This window comes from Giraffa tippelskirchi, chromosome 11, assembly GCF_054371585.1.
Source record: "Giraffa tippelskirchi isolate mGirTip1 chromosome 11, T2T-mGirTip1v1.2.pri, whole genome shotgun sequence".
Classification (NCBI taxonomy): Eukaryota; Metazoa; Chordata; class Mammalia; order Artiodactyla; family Giraffidae; genus Giraffa; species Giraffa tippelskirchi.
This window is the reverse complement of record NC_137285.1, coordinates 1,968,538-1,991,783: the sequence shown is the minus strand read 5'-3', so window position 1 is coordinate 1,991,783 and position 23,246 is coordinate 1,968,538. Positions and strand designations below refer to the sequence as shown.

Below are 23,246 nucleotides of genomic sequence, written 5' to 3'. Positions count from 1 at the left end.
CTCTCCCCAGCCCTTAGTCAGCGTTTCTCTCCTGAGAGGGCCTAGATCTGACTCCTTCCCTCACTCACTTCCTTCCCTACCAGCCTCAGTGTTCTGTTAAAAGAGAGAGAGGGAGGGTGCTGGAAATGCCCCCCACCCCAGGAAGCCTCCCTGAACGGACCAGAGCTCACCTACCTTTTCTTAGGGCCCCGTGCACTCAAGTTTTAAATGTTATTTTATTCCGAAGGCAGCACCGGCCCGAAGCAGAAACACGGTGAGTGCCGGGGGCGCTGTGTCTTCCTGTGGATGACACGGGGCGCCCTCACAAGGCCTTCCCCAATCCCTCCGAGCACGTGGACCCCCACCCCACTGCTGTGGGTGGGCCTCACCGCAGCTCCAGCCCGCGCCCCCAGGAGCAGCTGGGTCACTGGTGGCCCTTCCTGTCTGGGTCACGGGATATTTTTAGCACTGATTCTGGAACTCACTCAGCAGCAGCTGCTCGTGGTCGGAGGGTAAGAAGGACACACAGTCCAGGTGGGCTTTGTCAGGCCTGCCCGGCAGTGGGGGTGACCGGGGCCTGGCCTTCCAAGCCTGGTAGCAGAATCTACCTTCCAGAACTTGAGGGTCTCCGAGTGAGCTGGGGGGGCAGGGGGGCCGTCAGGGAGGAGGAGGACAGACAGCTCGTGCAAAGGTCCTGAGGCGGCCGGAGGAATGGGGGGAAGGGGCTGCACATGCTGAGAGGCTGGCCCACCAGGCCCTGCAGGCTGTGGTCTCCATTCCATGGGCAGCGAGGAGCCTCAGTGAGGTGAGGCCAGATGGCGGCTGGCTCTTTGGAGGAAGCCGGGGGTCAGAGAAGATGGCCACAGCCTGCAGTGACAGGCACTAAACAGAGAGGTTGGAAGGGTCAAGGAGGCAGAAGGCACAGACCTCAGTAAGCGCTTGGCCCGGTGAGGGAGCTGAGATGGGCAGGGCCAGGCCCGGTTCAGAGACTAAGCCGCCCTGCCACCTCCAGGCTCCCGTCATGGAGCCCTGACAAGCGGCTCTGCTCCCACCCTGCTCCCTGGCTGAGCAGTGGGGCCTGGGGCTCCCTACCCAGCCCTCAGTTGGCTGGACGAAGTGGTCTCTCCCAAGCTGCCAGGCCAGTCTGACCCTCAGTGCCCGGCTGTCATGACCCTCGGCGACTGCCCCTCATTCCTGCTCGCCACTGTGGCCCCCACCCGATCGTCAGAGCCACGTCCAGCTGGCGCCCAGAGCAGCTGGCGGGGCCTCCCCCTCCTCCGCCTGGGCTATTTTCAGGCTCAGTGTGGCTGCGGGGCCATGTTTTGGAAGAAGATTATCTGCTTGGCCAAGTCGGCCAAGTGGCAGGGCTGGGGATGCGAGTTCACGGAGACACGTGTGTCCCCGCGTGGGTCTGCCACCCGGCTGTGTGTGGATCCGGTCCACGTGAAACCTAAGGCCACGCTGTCCCAAGGCCTTCCTTAGCCATTGCCCGCGGCAAGGTCATCAGGCAGTTCCGGCCTGTGGGCTGGCAGCGACCTGGAAGGCCAGGGCCACCACTCTGGGAGCCTTCACCCAGAACCGGTGACTCAGCGCTCAGAGAGGCTGGGAGAGGCCCGGGGCGCCACACCTCCCTCCTGGCTTGTCCCCCTGCCAGCCCTGCTCCCACACCCGGGAGAGGGAGCCCCAGGTGGGGTGCAGGGACAGGAACCCCGCGCCCTCGGGCCCCCTGGAGACACCACCGCAAGCCCTGCCGCCACAGTTTACTAAAACCTTCTCCCAGCCTCGCCCGCCCTTCACTTGTGTGAGGTATCGGGGCCTCTTTAAAAAAAAAAAACAAATGCAAAATTACATATCTAAGATTAGCTCTTTAAAAAAAAAAACAAATGCAAAATTACATATCTAAGATTAGGTACGAAAGTACCTCGTTTGCGTAGAATACGGACAAACAGAAGAAGCACAGGTTCGTTAAAGGTAATAAATAGCACTTCATATCAAAGTTGGACAAAATCCCCTCCCTGGTCAGAAGCCGCGCCCAGGTCAAGCAGGGGCTGCTGAGAGAAGGAGCCCCAGTTAATCAGGCCCCTGGGGAAACAGGTGGGGTGTGGGGAAGGCACGGGGAAGGGGGAGGATGGGCCCAGGAAGGGGTGGGCTCCCTGTTCAGCTCCGTCCCAGACCTGCCCAGGTGGCCCGGCCACAGGGGGCTGGCTGCTTTGGTGTTCTCTCTTCTCCCCGGTTCCACGGGCCCTGCTGGGAGGGGGCCCTCCCCCAGCAAGGAATGCGGGTGTCAGCCCTCCAGACGCTGGTCTAACCGCCATCCCCGCCGCCCCTGCCCTTCGCCTCCAGATGTGGGCACAGCTGTATTTTTAGAACAGCCAACCACGAGCACATTCTTTCCTTCTGATTAAGATGGCTTTAAATCTCGGGTCCACAATCGCAATCGGCTCCCCTGCTCAGTCCTCGAATATCAAAGGGCGGCCAGGAGGGGCGGCTCACCCTGGTGGTTGCTTGAGGTTTCTCTTTCTTTCTTCTAAATTGTTAAGTTGGAAATGGGACTGGAGTGGATGCCAGCTCGGAGGAGGAGGAGGATGGAGCTGGGTCTTGGGGTAGAGCCTCCAGGGGCTGCCCCTGGGCCGTGCCCTCCACACTCAGCCAGGTCCACGGGTGGGCCAGGTGTGTCTGGAGATAAAGAGAGGGCAGGCTACCTGCCCTCAGGATGCTGGGTGCAGGCAGTCAGGAGACACACGTGGGGCCTGAGGACGCAGCGCCTCTGCAGGGGGCAGGTCGGTTATTACGATGTCCCCATTTCATAGGTGAGCAGACAGAGGCTGGGAGACAGGAAGTACCTGCTGGGATTGCAGGGGCTCCATTGGGATCCACCACAACCAGGCCTGTCGCCGGCCTGCTGAACTTGGTGGTGGCTCACTGCCCACCTTGGCAACCTGGTGGCCAAGGTCAGCTGGCCTCTGAGCTCCGCCCAGTGCCCACTCTGGAGGTTCCAAATGGGAAGGCTGCAAGTAGGCGCCTTCGAGCAGCCCAGAACGGCTCCTGAGCCCTTTCTGGAAAGCACCGCTGACCGAGAAGGACACTGAGGTCAGAGAGGGGGCAGTCAGGTCAGAGCCGTTGGGCTCACCGGTGGTCAGGGGCGGTCGGGGCCCAGCCACCACTCCACCCAAAGATGGGCGCCCTGCTGATGGGCTGAAGGACAGACCAGGGCCTCTGGGGTGCAGCCTGGGCCCTGGCTCCAGCAGGCCTTAGGCCTCTGCGGAGACTCCTGTCCCACAACCTCATGGATCAGAGAGGGAAGGCAGGTAGTGAGGCAGAGGCAGGGTGGGCTGGGTAGCAGACCTCCCAAGCCCCCTCCAAGGCCCTGGCTCACCGCTGGGCACGGGCTGGGTGTGCAGGACAGAGGAAGCGACATCACCCGGGGCTCGTGGAACCGGGGATACCCAGACTCGGCCAGGAGCCTCGGGGGCAGCTCCCGCTGGAGGGCCCCGCGCCTGGCGGGGCGCCAGCTCAAGCCTCTTTGTCTACGCCGCAGAGCCCGGGAAGGTCCCGCCGCGCAGACGCCGGCAGCGCGGGCTTTGTCGGCCCCTCGCGGCCAGAGCGGGACTCTGCGGCGCGGGCGGGTCCCTGGGAGCTGGCGCCGGGGGCGGGCTGGACGGGTCACCCGCGGGTCTGGAGGCCGCATCTCTGGGGAGGTCCCAGCGCCCGGGTAGTGATGGAGGCCTCATCTGGGGGCGGGTTCGGGTCGACAAGGCGGCCCCGCCGCTTCTGCGGGGCTGGGAGTAGCCAGTGGCTTTTGGGGGCGCGGACCCGGTGGAGCCCTCCAGCCGGCTTTGCGGTATCGATCGCCTGCGGTGCGAGCTGTTGTTGCTCCCGAGTCCCGCTGAATGCTGGGCGCGGGCCTCCCCGGCCTCCGCCCTCCCCGCCGCTCTGGGTCTCAGTTTCCCCGTCTGCAGAATAAGAGGCGCCACCACCCACGGCGGCCGCGGGCGCGGAGGTCCTGAGCACGGTGGCCGCGGGCAGGCCGCCCCTCCTCCCCTGCTGCCTTCTCCGCCTTCCCTCCCCCCCCACCCCCGGGAAACCGAGACTGGGTGGGAATCCACGCGGGAAGGCCCGCGGGGGAGGCGGCAGTCCACGCTCCCCCGACTCGGGCGTGGTTTGGCCGCCCCATCGCGCAGGGTCCGCTGCGCCGCACTTGGGCTCTGACAGCCCAGCCCGGACTTCCAGCACGGCTGCGGGGTGCGGGCTCCACCTCAGTCTCAGGGACTCCTCCGTAAGGGGGGCTGAAGCCACCCCGCGTGGGGCGTTGAGAGGATTCCTCATCAGCACGGGGCGGCCACCAGCACTCACAACCTTGACTTTCACATGCTGAAGGTTAAACTCCCGGTTAATGTTTGCCCAAGAGACACCTCAAGCTTTCTTGCTCAAGGATAATAATGAGTGTCTGGGGAGCCCACGCACGGAGGGGGTTGGGGGGGAGCTGACTCCAGCGAGGTGTCTGGGCGGCACCTGGCGGGCGGGGGAGGGAGGCGGAGCGGGTGGTCTTACAGCAGTGGATCATCTCAAGAGATGCAGAAAGGCGAGCACTTAGCAATTGCTAATATTTTATCTTGTGTATTTTTCCTTAAAAATGCATGACGCTTCAAAAGTTCAGAGCAACGAAAATAAACCCCAAGCAGGAGCAAGAGGGACACTGCGTCATCCCTTGCGGTGTGTGTCCTCTCACCGTTTTCGCTCAGATGACCTCCTAGGGTGACTTTCGGGTCTATGTTTCCATGACCACAAATAGCATCCTTTGGCAGGTCTGGCTTCGGTTTGACCTTAATAGACTTCCTGGATTCACGCAGGACCTGAGAAGCCCTAAGAAATGAAAGATTAATCCGGCCCAGCGGACCCGGTAGTTCCTCACCTCACAAAGTCCGCTGGACTGGACTCATCTTGTTTCCGGGGCCAGCGCGGCCTCGCACACAATGTATGCCTGGGCTGCAACCCGAGACCCGTTCTCCCATCCGGGTTCCTAGTCCGCGGCTCTGCCGGAGAAGGACAGATGAGAGCGCTCCGGAGACTGGTGGGTCGGCCTCTCGTCCCTCTGAATCCTGCCCCTCCTCCGGGGAAAGGGCGGGGACACCTGGGCTGGAGGAGCGTGGGGATGTCGGCGCAGAATCAAGGGCTCGGCCTCAGAGTGCCCGGGGACGGAGCCCTCCCGGGGACAGGGGTCTCCCGGAACCTGGCAGAGGACGGGGACGCCAGATGGAGGTGAGAGGCGGCCCTGAAGAGGGGCCGGAAGGGGCGGCGGCGGAGGTCCAAAGAGGGGCGCGGCAGGGACCGGCAGGGACTCGGTCCGGAGGCCGCAGCGGGGCAGGGCACGGGGAACCAGGGCCGGGATTTCGGGCGAGTCCCGAGCGCGCTGATCACAGCCTCCCGCCAAGACCTGCGGGGGGCGGAGGCAGGCTGTTTGTTGGGCGAGATGTTCCCGGATCGGAGCTCCCTTCTGGTCTGCAGAGGTGGGCCCGGGCTGGTCCTCGGAGCTGCAGAAGCGGGGGCAGGGAGGATGCGCGCGAGCCGCCTCATCCCAGATACAGCCTCGGGCCCTGGAGACCCGCTCGCGGGCCCCACCCCCGCCACGCCCTGTGCGCCTGCGCGCGCGTTAAGGTGCGCCGTGCTCCTGCTTCACCCAGGGAGCCCGGCGTCCGGAAGAGCATGGCCACACCGCCCACCGCCCCACCCCCGGGGGTTCCCTGGCCACGCCGCAGGCCCCGCCCCCTCCCCTTCCCCTTTCTCTCTCTGTGTGTGTCTGCACCAGCCCACACGCTACGTCTTTCCCTTGTTCATTTGTTACTGCCTGTCACTCCTCCGCTAGAAGGAAAGTTCCATGAGATCCCAGATTTCGTCTCTGGTTCACTGCTCTATCCCCAGCACCTAGAACCGTATATTGCCCAGAGTGGGAAGGCAAGCCATCTTTACTCACTGAATGAATCCTCCCCACCATAGCTAATGTTTGAAGGCTTTTCATGACCAGTCGCCACAGGCCTAGGCGGTCCCCACGCACGATCTCAGGGAATTAAGTAATTCATGCTGCCCTGGAGACCTGCCAGCCTCCTCCCTGCCACATGGGATCAGTTCTCATCGGGTGACTTGCCGCTTCCTGCGGATCTGCGATCCCAGTGGGCCCTTCACCTGCAGGCAGCCCGGCAGGGAGCTTCCACGTGACTCCAGCGGGATAGGACTCCCAGGTTCCCACCTGTCTTCCCGCTTGGGAGGAAGTCACTTAGCCTTGTAGGAACTTGGCAGCCGACCAGGGTGCCCGGCACAGACCTGCCTGCAGACTCGTGGCAACATCTTTGGCAGGGTCCCGCCCTGGGAGCCTATTCCTCCACCTCCCCACCCCAGCCCGGTTTCTCACCATCCGGTGGAAGCAGGTCTGTTTCCACCACCCCCTCCCCCTCTCACCCCCTCCCCGACCCCCCTGTATCTGCCCCCCAGCTCAGTTCCTGGCTGGGTCAGGCACTTGGTATTCGACGGATGAATGAGTAAGTAGCCTTCAGGTTCTGGAAATTTTTCACAAAGTCCTGAGCCAAACATCCTTCTGCCATGAAACTTGTATTCAAGTATTAAAAAAATAATAAATATGACACAGTACTTTATACCTGGGGGACAATTTGCTGGAACAAGAAAGGCAGTATAGAGTTACTGGGAAAAGATCAACAATGTGATTTTTGTACAGTGTAACCACTTTGTGAGTGTCTCCTGAAATACCTGAGGGAAGGAGGTCACAGCTCTTTGGGAGAGTGGAGAACCTTCCGTGTGTACTGAGCTTTCAAAAGATTAGTGAGCATGTGTGTGTGTGTGTGTGCATGCTAAGTTGCTTCAGTCGTATCCGACTCAGTGTAACCCCACAGACTGTGGGTCACCAGGCTTCTCTGTCCATGGGATTCTCCAGGCAAGAATACTGGAGTGGGTTGCCATGCGCTCCTCCAGGGGATCTTCCTGACCCAGGGATCGAACCCAGGTCTCCTGCATCTCCTGCAGTGCATGTGGATTCTTTACCGCTGCGCCACCAGGGAAGCCCCTTAATGAGCATACTATTTTGTAATCAAAAATGACAAGACAGGGAACGTCCCTGGTGGTCCAGTGGTTAAGACTCCACCTTCCAATGCAGGAGGTGCTGGTCTGATCCCTGGTCCTGGGAGCTAAGATCCCACATGCCTCTTGGCCAAAAAAGCCAAAACAAAAAACAGAAGCAATATTGTGACAAATTTAATAAATACTTTAAAGAAATGACCCACATCAAAAAAATCTTTAAGTGGGGGGTGGGAGGGAGATTCAAGAAGGAGGAGATATATGTATCCTTAGAGCTGATTCATGCTGTTGTACAGCAGAAACCAACACAACATTGTAAGGCAATTATTCTCCAGTTAAAAATAAATTTTAAAAAGTGTAAAAAAATATATATATATATATATATATAAGAAAGTGAAAGTGAAGTCACTCAGTCGTGTCCAACTCTTTGCGACCCCACAGACTGACTGTAGCCTACCAGGCTCCTCCGTCCATGGGATTCTCCGGGCAAGAATACTGGAGTGGGTCCCCGTTTCCTTCTCCAGGAGATCTTCCCGACCCAGGGATTGAACCCGGGTCTCCCACATTGTAGGCAGATGCTTTACCATCTGAGCTACCAGGGAAAGGCAGAGATCAAACTCTAAATAGATGGTGAACCTCTGGGAAAGCTTACCAACCTAACAGCGGGGCATCAGGGGCTGAGCCTCCTGGGGGTGCCTTGGGGAGTTGCCTGCCTGTCCAGGGTGCTGCTCTAGGACGCTGCCCCCCAGCCTGAAGGGCACCATCAGCATCAGCAGGGCTCCGCTGCTCTCTGCGGCTCGACATGCCTCCCAGGTCCCCACACGTGTAGGTCCACGTGGCCGCTTCTCTTAAGAGAGGGGGCGCCCAGCCAGTCTGCGGAGACAGCTTCACTGAGCTCAGGGGCTCCTGGCCTGCCAGAGGCAGAGCTTCACTCCCCTGGGGCCCCAGCTCAGGGTGTCATCCCCTGAGTCACAGCAGGCAGGCCCGGGGGGCAGCTGGGCCAGGAGTGGGGGCCGGGAATGGCTGTCCATCTCAAGAGAATGCTGTCAGGGCCGAGGGGCAGTAGGATCCTGGGCTCAGAGCCGAAGGCGAGGGACACCTCTGCTGCGTGCCCCGTGCTGTGTGACCTAGGCAACTCCTCTCTGCCCCCGTTTCTTCATCTGCAAAGTGGGGACGTCACCACCGCCAGCTGCAGACAGATTGCCATGCTGGGACTGGTGGGTTCCAGCCCCGCGGGAGGGAGGTGGAGGCTGCCATCGGTCACTGGGTCCTCTCCTTTCTCCTCAGGTTCAGGGCAGGGTCCTGCTCCTGACCATCTGTGCGGCTGGTATTGGTGGAACTTTCCAGTTTGGCTACAACCTCTCCATTATCAATGCCCCGACCTTGGTACGTACCCTGCATGCCCACTGTTACCATTCCAGCATCAACAGCAGCCCACGTCACATCTGCAGGCCGCTACCCCCGTGGTGGAGCTTCCTCCCACGCCTCCACCTCCACTGGGCTGTTCCCCAGGCCCTGCAAGTTCAAATCCAGCTCTGCACTCTCCCCTGAAACTCACATGTGCTCCTTTGTCTCTGATGTCAGCAGACGACTCCCGCCGTCCCCCCAGTGGTGGGGGGTCCGCCCTGACTCTGCCCTCCCTCCTGGAAAAACACCAAGTCCTTCCTGACTGTCTCTGGCTTCCAGCCATTTTTCCTTGGGTCTCTGCCATGATCCCAGTTCAGACCCATCTTTCCTGCCTGGATCGCTCTGCCAGCCTCCCCACTGGCCTCCCCGCCTTCAGCCTCTCCCCTTGTAGGTCCTTTCAAATATGATCAAACCACTGCCCTGCTCAGAAACCTTCTATGACCCCCAGCACCTGTAGGAATAAGGACAGACTCACCTACCTGAGGGCTTCCCTGGGTTCAGATGATAAAGAATCTGTCTGCTCTACGGGAGACCTGGGTTCAGTCTCTGAGTCGGGAAGATCTCCCGGAGGGGGGGAATGCCAACACACTCTGGTCTTCTTAGCTGGAGAATTCCATGGACAGAGGAGCCTGCCGGGCTACGGTCCATGTGGTCGCAAAGAGTCAGACATGACTGAGAAACTAATACACACACACACACACACACACACACACACACATCTACCTGAAGTCCAAGGCCTCCTGGGGTCCGAACCTGTCCACCTGTCTCCCGTCTTGATTCCCCCAACTCCGTGCCCAGAGCAGTTAAACACAGAGCCCTCAGTGGGCCAAGCCCTCCCTGCCCCTCCTGCAGAAGCCCCTCAAGAGCCACCCAGATGCCATCACCTGCCTGAAGCCTTCCTTCAGCAAGCTCCCAGCTGGACTCAGCCTCCTGCTGGTCCCCTCTCGGGGTCCCATCATCTCTGAGTCCCCAGCAAGCTCGCCGGGCCTGTGCCCATGCTCAGCGAGTGCCCATGGAAAGGCGGCATCTCTCAGCCCCAGTGACAGAAGCCGGCTTGGACCCACCTGACTGAGAAGGTCACGTGTCCTGTCACATAGCTGGGGCTGCAGGAAAAACAGGTCCCAGGACGGAAGTGGGGCCCTCCCGTCCCTTCAGGGTTAGGGTTCGGGTGCGAGAGGGCAGCTGTCACTGGACTCACTTCCCGTCCAGGGATGGAGCCTGGGGGACAAATGCCCCTCCAGCCTCCTCTGATACCCTGCTGATGCTCGCCAACGGCCAAGTTGATCAGAAAGCTGGCCCGGAGGGGAGCCCAGTGATGTGGCCCAGGTGGGGTTGAGGGAGAGACGGGGCTGATCCTGGGCTCAGAGGGGCCACGTAGACACTGACTGGCTCTGAGCTCCAGGACACGTTGAGACGAAGACGGCACAGCGCCCCGCACTCAGGGGAGTTCCGTCCCCCCGACAGCGGGCAGGGTGGCTGGGGAAGCTTGCCTGCACTGTGGAGGCAGGGCCTGGGGGAGAAGGCCTGTTGTGGGGAGCCGGGGCGGACGCTGACCGGCATCTGTGTCCACAGCACATTCAGGAATTCGCCAATGAGACGTGGCGGATGCGAACCGGCCAGCCGCTGCCCGACCGCCTGGTCCTGCTCGTGTGGTCCCTCATTGTGTCCCTGTACCCCCTCGGGGGCCTCCTGGGAGCGCTGCTTGCTGGGCCCCTGGCCATCACGCTGGGAAGGTGAGTGCTTCCCAGGGACCCAGAGTGCCTCTCAATGCGGGGCACCCCGGTCCACGGGCTGAGGGGTGGAGGCAGGATACCCAGGAGGCCCAGGCCTGGGTCAGCTCCGCACCGGCCCCCGGCTCTGCCTGCCATGTCACCGAGAACCCCACATTTCCCAGGGACGTGGTAGAGGGAAGAGTCTGCGCTGGGAGAGAGGGAGGGCCCACGTCTGACGGCATAACACAACACAACACTCACTCAGTTGTGTCCAGGCTTCCTGTCCATCACTAACTCCCGGAATTTGTTGAAACTCATGTCCATCGAGTCAGTGATGCCATCCAAACATTTCATCATTTCATCCTCTGTCGTCCCCTTCTCCTCCCGCCTTCAACCTTTCCCAGCATCAGGGTCTTTTCCAGTGAGTCAGTTCTTTGCCTCAGGTGGCCAAAGTATTGGAGCTTCAGCATCCGTCTTTCCAATGAATATTCAGGACTGATTTCCTTTAGGATGGACTGGTTGGATCTCCTTGCAGTCCAAGGGACTCTCAAGAGTCTTCTCCAACACCACAGTTCAAAAGCATCAGTTCTTCGGCGCCCAGTCTTTTTCATGGTCCAACTCTCACGTCCATACATGACTACTGGAAAGACCATGGCTTTGACTAGTTGTGACCGTGAACACGTGCTTTCTCCCCGAGACCCCCGCTTTGTACCCACCTGAGGCAGTTCTTGGGTTGCAAGCAAGAGACAGACTCTGACTGAGGAACGGAATGCTGTGAGAGCGTAGAGGGCCCTGAGACGGCTCACCGGACGAAAGGAGGTGCTTGGAAGCCCGGCCTGGGGAGGGCGGGCCGAGGCCTTGCACGCAACCTGGGCTCTTGTGGGGGGCTCGGGGGGGTGGTCGCCTTGAGCGCGTCAGCTCTGGCCACACTGCGACTCCAGCGTCTGCACTCAGGCTCAGAGTCCTGGGAGACGGCTTGTTACTGGCCGAGACGGCAGGAGAGAAGGCAGGCCGGGCTACCCCCATCCCCCCTTGGCTGGCCGCCCAGCACACGTCAGCACCGTCGCCTGTATCCAGCTCCCCATGAGTGCCCCCTCAAGATACCCAGTCCCTCCCTTCCTGAGCCCGCCCAGGGCACTGCCTCGCCACGGCCACCAGCGCCAACACAACTGAGCTGACCTGCCCGCGTGCGGGGTTTCCACGTGGCGGTCAGTCTGCCAGCCCTGCCGTTCACCTCTCAATATCCTGCCATCTACACGCTGATGGTAAACTTAACTGCTCTCAAGACCTCTCACGGGAAGAGAGAAGAAGAAAGAGTAGAGAAAGACTAATCGAGGAAAAGGAAGCTAGTGGGTGAATTTAGTTCACAGCACAGGACCCCGAGCCTTGGAAACACAGGGAGGGGTCTGCTCCGGGGTTTTGGAGCTGCTCACGCTGCCGCCCGCCTCGCTGACGTCCATCCTCCGCTTTCCCTGTGCAGTATCGGGTCAGCACCTCCACGGGCTGCGGCTCTTTGCCCATCGGGGTGACCCCAGTCTTCACGCTGGCATGGGTCCTTTAGCAGGCTCTGCCCTCAGAGGTCACCAGCTTCTGCATGACAAGGCTCCTGAGATGACACTGGGCGCCATGGGCTCCTGTCCATCGCCATGAGGTACCCTCCGCTGCTGGAAGCAGAAGTGCACGGGATGTCTGTTTGCATATTTAACACAAGTATCAACTGCAAGTAACAGAAAACCGGGACTCGGTTGGCTAAAACAACAGCCAGACACCCCAGTCTGATGTTTCTCCTCTACCAGGGCATAGCGACCAGTCAGGAGTTATTTCAGGTTAAGAAGTTAATAATTCACTGAAGTTGTGGCTTTGCTCCAAAGTCCAAGGTCTTGCATTCTGATTCTCCCTGGAGGCACTTTGAGCGCTACAAGTCTTCCCAGTCTGGAGGGTCGACGGTCAGAGCATCTGGCAGTTGGTCTGGACCCAGTAGAAAACACTCCCCTCACAGCACCCGGGTTTGCAGATCACCCAGGTTTGCAGATCACCCGGGGAAGGTGTCAGACAATCACCGTGGGACAGGCTGCCTCCAAAGTGGAAAGAAGCCATCTGAGATTTTTCCATCCTTTTCTTTTTTTTTTAATTACAAGCCGCCTCTGGCTCGTTTCCCCATCAGGACCTGAGCTGCAGGATGTCCTGTGAGCTCTCCTGGTGACCTCAGGACGGTGCCTCCGAGTGCATTGTCAGGAGCCCAGAGCCGATGTCTCATATCGGAGGAGCTGCCAACATGCCCAGTGCCCCCTTCCCAGTTTGCCAGTCTGTCCCGCTGAACCAGCTGGGCAGGGGCCGTCCAGATGTCCTGTGCTGGGCAGTGACTGTAGTGAATGGAGGACACAGGAGGGAACTTGGCTTCCCTTCCTTTCCTCCCCAGGGTTTCACTGGGTCTGAGAAAGCAGATATTAGGCACTTGGCTTTACAGAGGACTTTGAGGAGAGTGGTGCTCAGTCTGTAGGGATAAACCCATAAAATATGAGTTCTGTCCGTTCAAGCTGTGGTGGAGGCAGAAAGGATGGTAATCTGGGGGTGTACTAGGGACGAGGGCCTCCCTGGTGGCTCAGATGATAAAGAATCTGCCTGCAGTGCGGGAGACCAGGGTTCAATCCCTGGGTTGGGAAGATGCCCTGGAGGAGTGCATGGCAACCCACTCCAGTATCCTTGCCTGGAGAATCCCATGGACAGAGGAGCCTGGTGGGCTACACAGTCCATGGGGTCACAAAGAGTTGGACACGAATAAAGCGACCTAGCAGGCACCCATTGAGCATGGGGGTGAGGGTCGCCCATGGGATGCCCCCAGGGCCAACCCTCACCCCCACCCTCAACGGGTGCCTGCTAGGTCGCTTTATTCGTGTCCAACTCTTCGTGGCCGGCATCATTTCTGTGCATGCAGCTCACACTCCCCCCCCCCCCCACACACACACAGGGGCGTGATCAGGGCTGGCTGCGGCTGCAGGGAGGGTCCCCAGGGGGAGGGGTCACCCTCGGCACTGAACCTGAGCCTGCCTTGCTGTGTTCCGCTTCCCCAAGGAAGAATTCCCTGCTGGTGAACAACGTCTTCGTGCTGGCCGCCGCGGCCCTGTTTGGCTTCAGCCGCAGAGCAGGCTCCTTCGAGATGATCATGCTGGGAAGACTGCTCGTGGGCATCAGCGCAGGTACGGGGTGGGCGTGGGGGTCCCCTTTCCTTCCCATCGCCCCTTATTCCTTTTGTTCATTGATTTCTTTTCCAGGCATGCTCACCATTTTTTTTTTTTTCAGAATGACTTAGTCATGATTTATCTTAAAAGGCTCATATAACTCGACACTTAAAGTGGATCTAGAAAAAAGGGAAGCACTCTACAGGGCTGGGAGGAGAGACACCCCCAGAAGGCTAAGCCGGGGGCTTCCTGGCGGTCCAAGTGTGGAGGCGTGCACGGGGAGCTCTCTGGTCCCCCTAGAGAAGCCGGGGAGCCTGCCGGGGGCCTCGGGCCTGTGCAGGGGTGGGGGGCGGAGCAGAGTTTCGAGCGTGTCCACCTGGGCTTTTAGGGGCGCCATCAGTCCCTGTGATGCCCTACTGTGGATACAGCCGGGTGCTGATGTCTTTATTAGTTGTCTATTCCTGTGACACAAAGCACTCCACAATTCAATGGCCTAAAGCCAATCAGCAACGCTGATTCACTCACGGTTCCTATGGGTGAGGAACCCAGAGTGTCTTAGCCTGGGGGGTCCTGGCTCGGGGCCACTTGGGAGGCTGTAACGTGTCAGGCGGGGCTGCGGTCAGCTGAGGCTTGGCTGTGGCTGGTGGGCCTGCTGCTGAGATGCTGTTGTACTTGTGTGCTGTTTCCGGGGGGCCCACGCTCCCCAGCCTGCACGGCCTCCCAGCAGCGCTGCTTGAGTGTCCTCAAAGCATGGCAGCTGGCTTCCTCCAGGGGAAGTGATGGGCAGCAGAGAGCCCGTGTGTGTGTGTGTGTGTGTGTGTGTGTGTGTGTGTGTGTGTGCGCGCGCGCGCGCGCGCGCGCCTGTGTGTGTGCCCTCGAGGAGGGAGTCCCAGGGAGGCTTATGCCTGATCTCAGGAGTCACACACCATCAGCTTTGCCCTAAAGCGAGTCACTAACATAGCCCATGCTCAGGGACGGAGGGACCAGGTCAGACGGTGCCTTTGGGTCCCGAGTTCCTGGTGCAGAAGGAACCCCTCCCTCAGTGTCTGCAGGAAGAGCAGGGGGGACCTCTGAGAATTTCTGGCCATCAGCGCGACCCCGTTCCTCTCAGCTCCCCCACCCAGTGCTCAGAGAGGCAGGACCTGCTGAGGGTTTCCTGATCCGAGGTCAGGGAGGGACGGCAGGAGCACTCCAGCAGTGTTCCCGGGCAGACAAACGGTGCCCTGGTGCTGCCAGCTGTTGCCCTCTGGGGGGACAGGGGGGCGCCTGGCAGTCCCAGGGCCCCACTGGGTGCTTGGGTGCCGGGTGCCCCCCTGGGCAGGTGGGAGGGGGACAGCCTACGGCTGAGGGGCACCGGCTCCCTCCCGCCCCTCCCAGTGTCCAAGGGTGACCAGGGCTTCTCTCCCAGGAGTCCTGCCTGCCCAATGGCGGGTGGGGAGGAACCCCCCGGGGCGCTCAGGCTGAGGGAACAGCACTTGGGGCCCGTGGATGGGAACCTGGGGCACCGATCGGGGTGGGGGGTCAGGGGTCGGGGAGCCCGGCCTGTGGCTGACCATCACCCTGCACGGCCAGGTGTAGGCATGAACGTCCAGCCCATGTACCTGGGGGAGAGCGCCCCCAAGGAGCTCCGAGGGGCCGTGGCCATGACCTCCGCCATCTTCACCGCCCTGGGGCTTGTGATGGGTCAGGTGGTCGGACTCAGGTACATGCACCCCCCCCATGCGCCCTGAGTGGTTAGAGGGCAGCCTAAACTTCCCCCCACCCCCAGTAGATTCAGACGTGGCTTCCTTGGACGAAGGTGTTGAAAGCCGTCCATGGGCTTCTGGCCAACGTAGTGTCCGTCAGCCTCTTCCAGCCCCGAAGGACCAGGCAGCAGGGACAAGTCTGGACAGAGGATAGCGGGCAGGTTTGGGCTTTGAAAGGGAGCGTGTACTGTTTGTCCCAGAAAAGAGAGGTGAGGGCAGAACCTGGTGCCCTGGGGAGAGCCCTGGAGAGAGGAGTCGCCAGGGATAAGAGGAGGCCAGGGCCCTGCCCTGCCATAATGCCCTACCATGAGTCCCTAGCTGGGTGTCTGACCCAGAGCTGGCTGGGAGAGGCCCAGGGTAACGTGGACGCTGCCCTCGGGAGGGAACAGGGCTCTGGCCAGGCGGCGCTGGCCCAGCCTCTCCTGTCTCCCCAGGGAGCTCCTGGGTGGCCCGCAGGCCTGGCCCCTGCTGCTGGCCAGCTGCCTGGTGCCCGGGGTGCTCCAGCTGGCCTCCCTGCCCCTGCTCCCTGAAAGCCCGCGCTACCTGCTCATTGACCGTGGAGACCCCGCGGCCTGTCGGGCAGGTGAGCCCCTGGCCTGGGCCCCTGGACCACCCTTGACCATGGCGCACGTGTGGCCAGAGTGCGCGGGTCCTCCTTTCTCATGCGGGAAAAGCTGCTGCTCTCTCTGTGCCTTAATTTCATGATCCATCCATCCCTTCGATGCTCTTTATCAGGGGCCTGTCCTGAGTGGCAGGGCAGTCGGAGAGAACAGACCCAGCCCCTGCCATCCGGGAAGCCCCAGGCGGGTGTGAAAAAAGAGCCCCCCCGCCTCGCCACAGGCAAGGTGATGAAACCCTTGCAAGGGCTCAAGGGCCCAATGCTAGCTGGGCTGGTGGTCTCGCCTGCTAGCCGAGGCCATAGTAAGGATGCCCAAGGAACATCCCCAAACCTCCGGCTCAAAACAGCAGTCCTTTACGGCCTCCTCTACTCATTCATTTGCTGGGCTGGGCTGGGCTGCACGACCCTGCTGATTTCAGCCAGGCTGGCCCAGGGTGCCAGGTCAGTGGGGGCTAGCCAGTCCAGCCTGCTTTAGCTGGAGGTTTTGCTCATCTTGGTCACTCTCGAGGGTCAGCGGGGGGGGCATCGGCTGATCCTCGGACCGTTAGCTGAGCTAACCCTGCGGGCCAGAGCAAGTCACAGGGAAGAGCCAAGGGGCGGCGCCCACAGGCCTGCTTAGTGGGAGCCTCTGCCAAATCCCGCAACCCTGGGGGTGGCATGGGCACGGGGACCCCCAGAGAGCCGGGGCGGCAGTGGCGACCGGCCACAACTGTGTCCTGTGTGAGACACCCGCAGACCTCCGGGGTTCTTAAAGCCTTTCTGGTCCGTGGGGCTGTGAAGTGACCTGGCCGGGAAGATCACCCCAGCCAGAACCGGGGGCCCTGAGAAGGAGATAGGAGGGGAGCGTGGGGAGCTCACTATGGGGGTCACCAAGAGGCTGGGGACTCAGCTCAGGGCCCTCTGCCCCTCCTTCTCCCCCGTCCCTCCCCTTCCCCCTCCCCCATCCTCCCCTCCCTCTCCCCAGCGCTGCAGCGGCTGCGGGGCCCCGCGGACCTGGCCGGGGAGCTGGCCGAGCTGGAGCAGGAGCGCGCCGTCTGCCGGGGCGCGCGTGCGCGGCGCCCGTGGGAGCTGTTCCGGGAGCGCGCGCTGCGGCGGCAGGTGGCCAGCCTGGTGGTGCTCGGCGGGGCCATGGAGCTGTGCGGGAACGACGCGGTGAGCCAGTCGCGCGGGCCGGGGCCGGGGAGCCGGGGAGCCGGGGAGCGGGAGCGGGCGCGGCGGGAGCCGGCGCTCAGCGGCCCCTCTCCCGGCAGATGTACGCCTACGCGTCGGCCGTGTTCAGCCAGGCGGGGATCCCGCAGGACAAGATCCAGTACGCGGCCATCGGGACCGGGGGCTGCGAGCTGCTGGCGACGCTGCTCAGCGTGAGTCTGCTGGGGGCTAACCCTCAGCGCCCAGCCCTGCCGCAGATCCTTGGGGTGCTCACCTTGGGGATGCCGACACTCGGGGTGTTCACCTTGGGGGTGCAGACCCTCGGGGTGCTCACGTTCAGGGTGCAGACCCTCGGGGTGCTCACCTTGGGGTGCAGACCATCAGGGTGTTCACCTTGGGGGTGCAGACCGTTGGGGTGCTCAGTTTGGGGTGCAGACTGTCGGGGTGCCGACTCTCAGGGTGCTAAGGCTCCAGGCACCACACGCCTCCAAGCTAAGGCACTTCCACATCAGGTCACTTTGTTAAAATGCAGGGAGTGAGCGAGCACTTATTGAGCACCTACTGTTTGCCAGGTGCTCACACCACCATTCTGAAATAGACTGAATGGGGGTTGAGTGACCTCTGCAAAATTAATAATGTCTTAATCCACGAAGTGGTAAACCGCACCCACCCCTCTCCCCAGCTTTTGCATGATGCCCCTGCCCACTGCGAGCCCGCGGCCTAGGGGACCTTGACCGGGGCTGCACTGGTGAGTCAGCCAGGGGTCCTTTCCTTTGCAGTGCCTGGTGATTGAGAGGGCGGGCCGGCGGGTGCTGCTGGTGGGGGGCTACGGCCTGATGACCTGCTGGGGGAGCGTCTTCACAGTGGCCCTGTGCCTCCAGGTAGCTGGGCCCTTTTCCGGGGGAGGCTGGGCCCTGCCCACTTGCCCTTCACCCCACCCCTGCCCCTGCTGCAGGTCTCCTTCTCCTGGATGCCCTACCTGGCCATGGCCTGCATCTTCGCCTTCATCCTCAGCTTTGGCATCGGCCCTGGTGAGTTGGGGCCTGGGGGGCTCCCTCCTCTGGGCCTGGCTGAAGGACCAGGGGTGTCTGGATGAAGGATGGGTGGGTGTGCCTAACCGTAACCCTGACACCCTCACCCCCTCCTAGTACAGGCTTCTGGGAGGGCATGGCTGGAGGAAGGCTGGGGGGGGGGCCCACTTTCTTGCCGGGGCCAAAGTGGGGGAGGCAGGCCAGGGAGCCCTGACTGGCAGCCCCCCCCGTCCCCACTCCCCCTTCCAGCCGGGGTGACCGGGATCCTGGCCACGGAGCTATTTGACCAGATGGCCCGGCCTGCTGCCTACATGATCTGCGGGGCGCTCATGTGGACCATGCTCTTCCTGGTGGGGCTGGTGTTCCCCTTCATCATGGTAGGCCTGCCTGCCCCTGCCCCCACCCCGGGGAAGCTCCATCCATCCAGGGAGTGTGAGACTGGAGGGGGATGGGGCCCACCTGAGCCATGAGGGTGGAGGCCCTCGCCGGGGCCTGTGCAGGGGCTCCAGGGCCACAACGGGCCTCGGGCCTCTTGCAACCCCCAGGAGGGCTTGTCCCACTTCATCTATGTGCCTTTCCTCTGTGTCTGCGTCTGGGCGGCCGTGTACTCGGGCCTCTTCCTCCCCGAGACCAGAGGCAAGAGCTTCGTGGAGATCTCGGAGGAGCTGCACAGACTCAACTTCCCAAGGAGGAGCCGAGGCCCGGCGTGGGCTGGCCCCGAGGTCACCCGGTCCACAGAGCTATAGCCCGGCCCTCCCCCTCCCGTGGAGCCCCTCGGTGTGCTGGCCTGGTGCTCAGCCTCAGACCGATGGTTTCGGGGGCCTCCCAGCGCCCCCCTGTCGGGAGGCTGTCGGCAGGAAACCAAGGCAAACAGAGAAATGCAGGGAAGAAAATACAGCTGGTGAAACCTTTGAGAGGGGCGTGGTCACGAAAGGATTTTCTGAGGAATTGATTTTTTTTTTAATTAACTTCTTTGTGGTGTAATTTACATATAATAAAATGCATCCACAGTTAGTGTACATTTGATGAGTTTTGACAGGTGTGCATACCTGTTTTCATTCCAATCCCAAAGAAAGGCAATGCCAAAGACTGCTCAAACTACCTCACAATTGCACTCATCTCACATGCTAGTAAAGTAATGCTTAAAATTCTCCAAGCCAGGCTTCAGCAATATGTGAACCGTGAACTTCCAGATGTTCAAGCTGGTTTTAGAAAAGGCAGAGGAAACAGAGATCAAATTGCCAATATCCGCTGGATCATCGAAAAAGCAAGAGAGTTCCAGAAAAATATCTATTTCTGCTTTATTGACTATGCCAAAGCCTTTGACTGTATTCAGTTCAGTTGCTCAGTCGTGTCCAACTCTGCGACCCCACGAACCACGGCACGCCAGGCCTCCATCCATCACCAACTCCTGGAGTCCACCCAAACCCATGTCCATCGAGTCGGTGATGCCATCCAACCATCTCATCCTCTGTCGTCCCCTTCTCCTCCTGCCCCCAATCCTACCCAGCATTAGGGTCTTTTCCAATGAGTCAACTCTGCATCAGGTGGCCAAAGTATTGGAGTTTCAGCTTCAACATCAGTCCTTCCAATGAACACCCAGGACTGATCTCCTTTAGGATGGACTGGTTGGATCTCCTTGCAGTCCAAGGGACTCTCAAGAGTCTTCTCCAACACCACAGTTCGAAAGCATCAATTCTTCTGCACTCAGCTTTCTTTATAGTCCAACTCTCACATCCATACATGACTACTGGAAAAACCATAGCCTTGACTAGATGGACCTTTGTTGGCAAAGTAACGTCTCTCCTTTTTAACATGCTGTCTAGGTTGGTCATAACTTTGACTGTGTGGATCACAATAAACTGTGGAAAATTCTGAAAGAGATAGGAATACCAGATCACCTGACCTGCCTCTTGAGAAACCTGTATGCAGGTCAGGAAGCAACAGTTAGAACTGGACATGGAACAACAGACTGGTTCCAAATAGGAAAAGGAGTACATCAAGGCTGTATGTTGTCACCCTGCTTATTTAACTTATATGCAGAATACATCATGAGAAACGCTGGGCTGGAAGAAACACAAGCTGGAATCAAGATTGCCGGGAGAAATATCAATAACCTCAGATATGCAGATGACACCACCCTTATGGCAGAAAGTGAAGCAGAACTAAAGAGCCTCTTGATGAAAGTGAAAGAGGAGAGTGAAAAAGTTGCCTTAAAGCTCAACATTCAGAAAACTAAGATCGTGGCATCTGGTCCCATCACTTCATGGGAAATAGATGGGGAAACAGTGGAAATAGTGTCAGACTTTATTTTTCTGGGCTCCAAAATCACTGAAGATGGTGATTGCAGCAATGAAATTAAAAGATGCTTACTCCTTGGAAGGAAAGTTATGACCAACCTAGACAGCATATTGAAAAGCAGAGACTTTGTCAACAAAGGTCCGTCTAGTCAAGGCTATGGTTTTTCCAGTAGCCACGTATGGATGTGAGAGTTGGACTATAAAGAAAGCTGAGTGCTGAAGAATTGATGCTTTCGAACTGTGGTGTTGGAGAAGACTCTTGAGAGTCCCTTGGACTGCAAGGAGATCCAACCAGTCCATCCTAAAGGAGATCAGTCCTGAATATTCATTGGAAGGACTGATGCTGAAGCTGAAACTCCAATACTTTGGCCACCTGATGCGAAGAGCTGACTCACTGGAAAAGACCCTGATGCTGGGAAAGATTGAAGGCGGGAGGAGAAGGGGACGACAGAGGATGAGATGGTTGGATGGCATCACTGACCCGATGGACGTGGGTTTGGGTGGACTCCGGGAGTTGGTGATGGACAGGGAGGCCTGGCGTGCTGCGGTTCATGGGGTCGCAGAGTCGGACACGACTGCTGAACTGAACTGAACATACCTGTGAACCACCACGACCAAGGCAGAGCGTTCATGTCATCCCTCCTGCCTCTGTGTGATCAGTACCCTGCCCCACCCCGGGTCTCGGGTCTGGGACTGCACTGGTCACACTTCAGTGCGCTGGTCCCCAGCATGGGCCGCAGAGATTCGCCCAGCCCGCCCAGCCCTTGGGCCATGTCCCGCTTGCCATCCACCCAGCTAAATTGGCTGTGGGAGTGTGGGGTGGGCGTTGAGAGTCCTTGTTGCCCAGGGAACACCCCCAGCGGGGCAAGGAGACAGGGATGGGACCCCCGCAGATAGGAGAAGCTGTGCCAGGGGAGGTGGACAAGACAAGGCCTGGCCTTGGCTTTGACGGGCTGGGGGCAGGGCGGGGGTGGGGAAGGGATGGGGCCACCAGGGAGGGAAAGCCCAAGGCCACGGTCAGCGTCAGGCCCGTTAGTACGGTTGCTGCTCCCGGACACCTGGTGACAATGCGGCACGATCTGGTGGCATTTACTGAGCACCTACTGCATGCAGCTGCTTTGTGCTTGTCCTTGAATCTCTCACAGCTTCACCCACATCTGCGGGAGAGGAAGTCCCCTCCTTTGAAGTTTTCCGGCTGAGACTCAGAGAGTTCGTTCACAAGCTTCAGCCCAGATCACCCCCTCTGAACTGTGTCCCGTCCCGTGGGGAGACCTGGCCGGGCCTGCTAGGGCCCCACCTAGCCTCGGCCCTGCTTTGGCAGCGTGGTGGTCTCCTGGAGGACAACCCTCTTAAAATCCTGTCCCTTCAGCTGGGATGGTGGCCCCCACGTCTCCTTCTGCTATGACTAGAGCGGAAGGGGTTGACCTGGCTTGTCTTTGCTGCACCTTTCACCGCGCTCAGCAAACTCGAGCACAGGGTCCTGCCGAGGGCTCTGTGCCAGCTGGATCCATCTGCGAGAGATGAACCGTGAGTGCCTGGGGGAGGGACACCAGGGAATGAGGCTGGCAAAGGGGCCCTGGGAGCCGCTGGGCAGTGCACCGTCCACGGACGGGGACTAATGGCCAAGAGGACAGCAGTAGCCCTCCCCGGGCACCCCTCCCAGCCTGGGTGACTCGGGTCCTGCCCTTGGAGATGTTCAGACCTGGGCCCAGCTGCCAGTCCTCTGGGCATGCTGGGTTCCCCGTGCTGTTTCCCACACCCTGAGGTTTCCTCCCCTCCCGGTCTCGGCCCCTGATGGTCCCATCTGACTGCCCATGGGGCAGTCCGGGCCAGGTTCCAAGCAGGGCAGGAGGAGGGACGCGGGGAGGCAGCTCCATCTGCAGGCAGCTGCTCCCTGAGGAGTCTGCACATCACGTGGACACAGCTGTAGGGGTGGGGGGTGGGGTGGGGACCATGCCTGGTTGCCAGTGGTGAAGGTGGTGAAGGTTCTAAGCAAACAGAACTGGGATGCTGTCGGTGAGGAGGGAGAGGGTGGTGGGGGGTCCAAGGCCTCCTGGTGCACAGGCCCCATTATTGTTCGGTGGCTAATTACAGAGCCCCGGGGGCCGCGGTGGGGGGGGGGGGATGCTGTTCTATTGCTCCTAGAACAAATTACCACAAATTGAGCAGCTTGAAACAACACACATTTATTATCTCAGTTTCTGCAAGTCATCCATTGAGTACAAAGTGACTGGCTTTCTGCTTCAGGCAAGTCAAGGCATCTCAGGATCAACTAGGGAGGAGCCCACTTCTGAGGTCATTCAGGATGCTGGCAGAATTCAGTGTTGGCAGAATTCAGCTCCGGATGACTGAGGCCCCTTCATCTTCAAAGCCAGTAACAGCACTTCTGAGTCCTTCTGCTTTGAGGCTTTCTGACTGCCCCTTCCGTCTCATCTGTGACTTGAGCTGGAGAAAATTCTCTGCTCTTAAGGGCTCACATGATTATGTCGGCCCCACCCAGATAATCCACGATCATCTCCCTACTGTCAAGTCTGTAACCCTAATTACATCTGCTAAGTCCCTTTTGCCACATAATGTAACATATTCACAGGTTCCAGAGATCAGGGTGAGGTCCTCTTTGGAGGCCCTCTGCCTGCTACTGAGTCACATGTCAGAAGTCATGTGACTCAGAAGTCACGGGCCACTCAGTGGCCCAAAAGAAACAGTGCCCCACGCGTGGAGCCTGGGAAGGAAGCAGTACGGTAACTCACAGATAGAAACAGGGCGACAGCCTTGAAGAAGAGGCCTTTCCCGAGGAACGGAGCCTGAGGCGGACGAGGGAGCATGCAGGCCAGCAGCGTTCCAAGAGCAAGGCCCAAGCCAGGGGCCAGGAGCACGGCGTCGGAGGGCAGCACACAAGAGTCAGAGCACTAAGGAAGGCGGTGCGAGAGGCCGGGTGGGGACCAGGCCACGCAGGGCACTGCAACAGCACTGCCCCAAGGACCAGAAGGGACCATCGCCAGAAGTTAGGCTACCCGATCCCTACCACGGCCCTCTGTAAAG

The 23,246-nt window shown here is 59.9% G+C and overlaps 1 protein-coding gene and 1 long non-coding RNA gene across 7 annotated transcripts; one reads left to right on the top strand and one right to left on the bottom strand.

The window, feature by feature from the left end:
• Nucleotides 1-1,824: 1,824 nt before the first annotated feature.
• On the bottom strand, nt 1,825-5,575 carry LOC145526516 (uncharacterized). Its single transcript, XR_014068942.1, has 2 exons — nt 4,709-5,575; nt 1,825-3,932 (listed from the first exon to the last, which is right to left on the bottom strand). It is a non-coding gene; the product is annotated as an uncharacterized LOC145526516 (long non-coding RNA).
• SLC2A11 (solute carrier family 2 member 11) lies at nt 2,957-18,921 on the top strand. 6 transcript variants are annotated; one of them, XM_081542228.1, is made up of 13 exons: nt 5,103-5,238; nt 8,350-8,448; nt 9,322-9,587; nt 10,042-10,202; nt 13,254-13,378; nt 14,933-15,062; nt 15,540-15,688; nt 16,689-16,876; nt 16,975-17,085; nt 17,653-17,754; nt 17,829-17,904; nt 18,154-18,281; nt 18,450-18,921. In XM_081542228.1, the coding sequence occupies exons 4-13, from the start codon at nt 10,075-10,077 to the stop codon at nt 18,648-18,650; spliced, it is 1,338 nt and encodes a 445-aa protein (XP_081398354.1). In that variant the 5' UTR covers nt 5,103-5,238; nt 8,350-8,448; nt 9,322-9,587; nt 10,042-10,074; the 3' UTR covers nt 18,651-18,921. The 6 variants fall into 6 exon arrangements, with proteins under 6 accessions (XP_081398353.1, XP_081398351.1, XP_081398349.1 ...); XM_081542227.1 differs by lacking the exons at nt 5,103-5,238; nt 9,322-9,587 and adding an exon at nt 2,957-3,069; XM_081542225.1 differs by lacking the exons at nt 5,103-5,238; nt 9,322-9,587 and adding an exon at nt 4,551-5,050 and having other exon boundaries at nt 18,534-18,921.
• Nucleotides 18,922-23,246: the final 4,325 nt, after the last annotated feature.

Coding starts and splice junctions, on each gene's coding strand:
- SLC2A11 (XM_081542223.1), top strand. CDS start 5,030: ATGAGAGCGCTCCGGAGACTG. Junction 5,051..8,349: donor TGAGAGCGCTCCGGAGACTG/GTGGGTCGGCCT, acceptor CTTTCTCCTCAG/GTTCAGGGCAGGGTCCTGCT. Junction 15,063..15,539: donor GGTCAGGTGGTCGGACTCAG/GTACATGCACCC, acceptor CTGTCTCCCCAG/GGAGCTCCTGGGTGGCCCGC.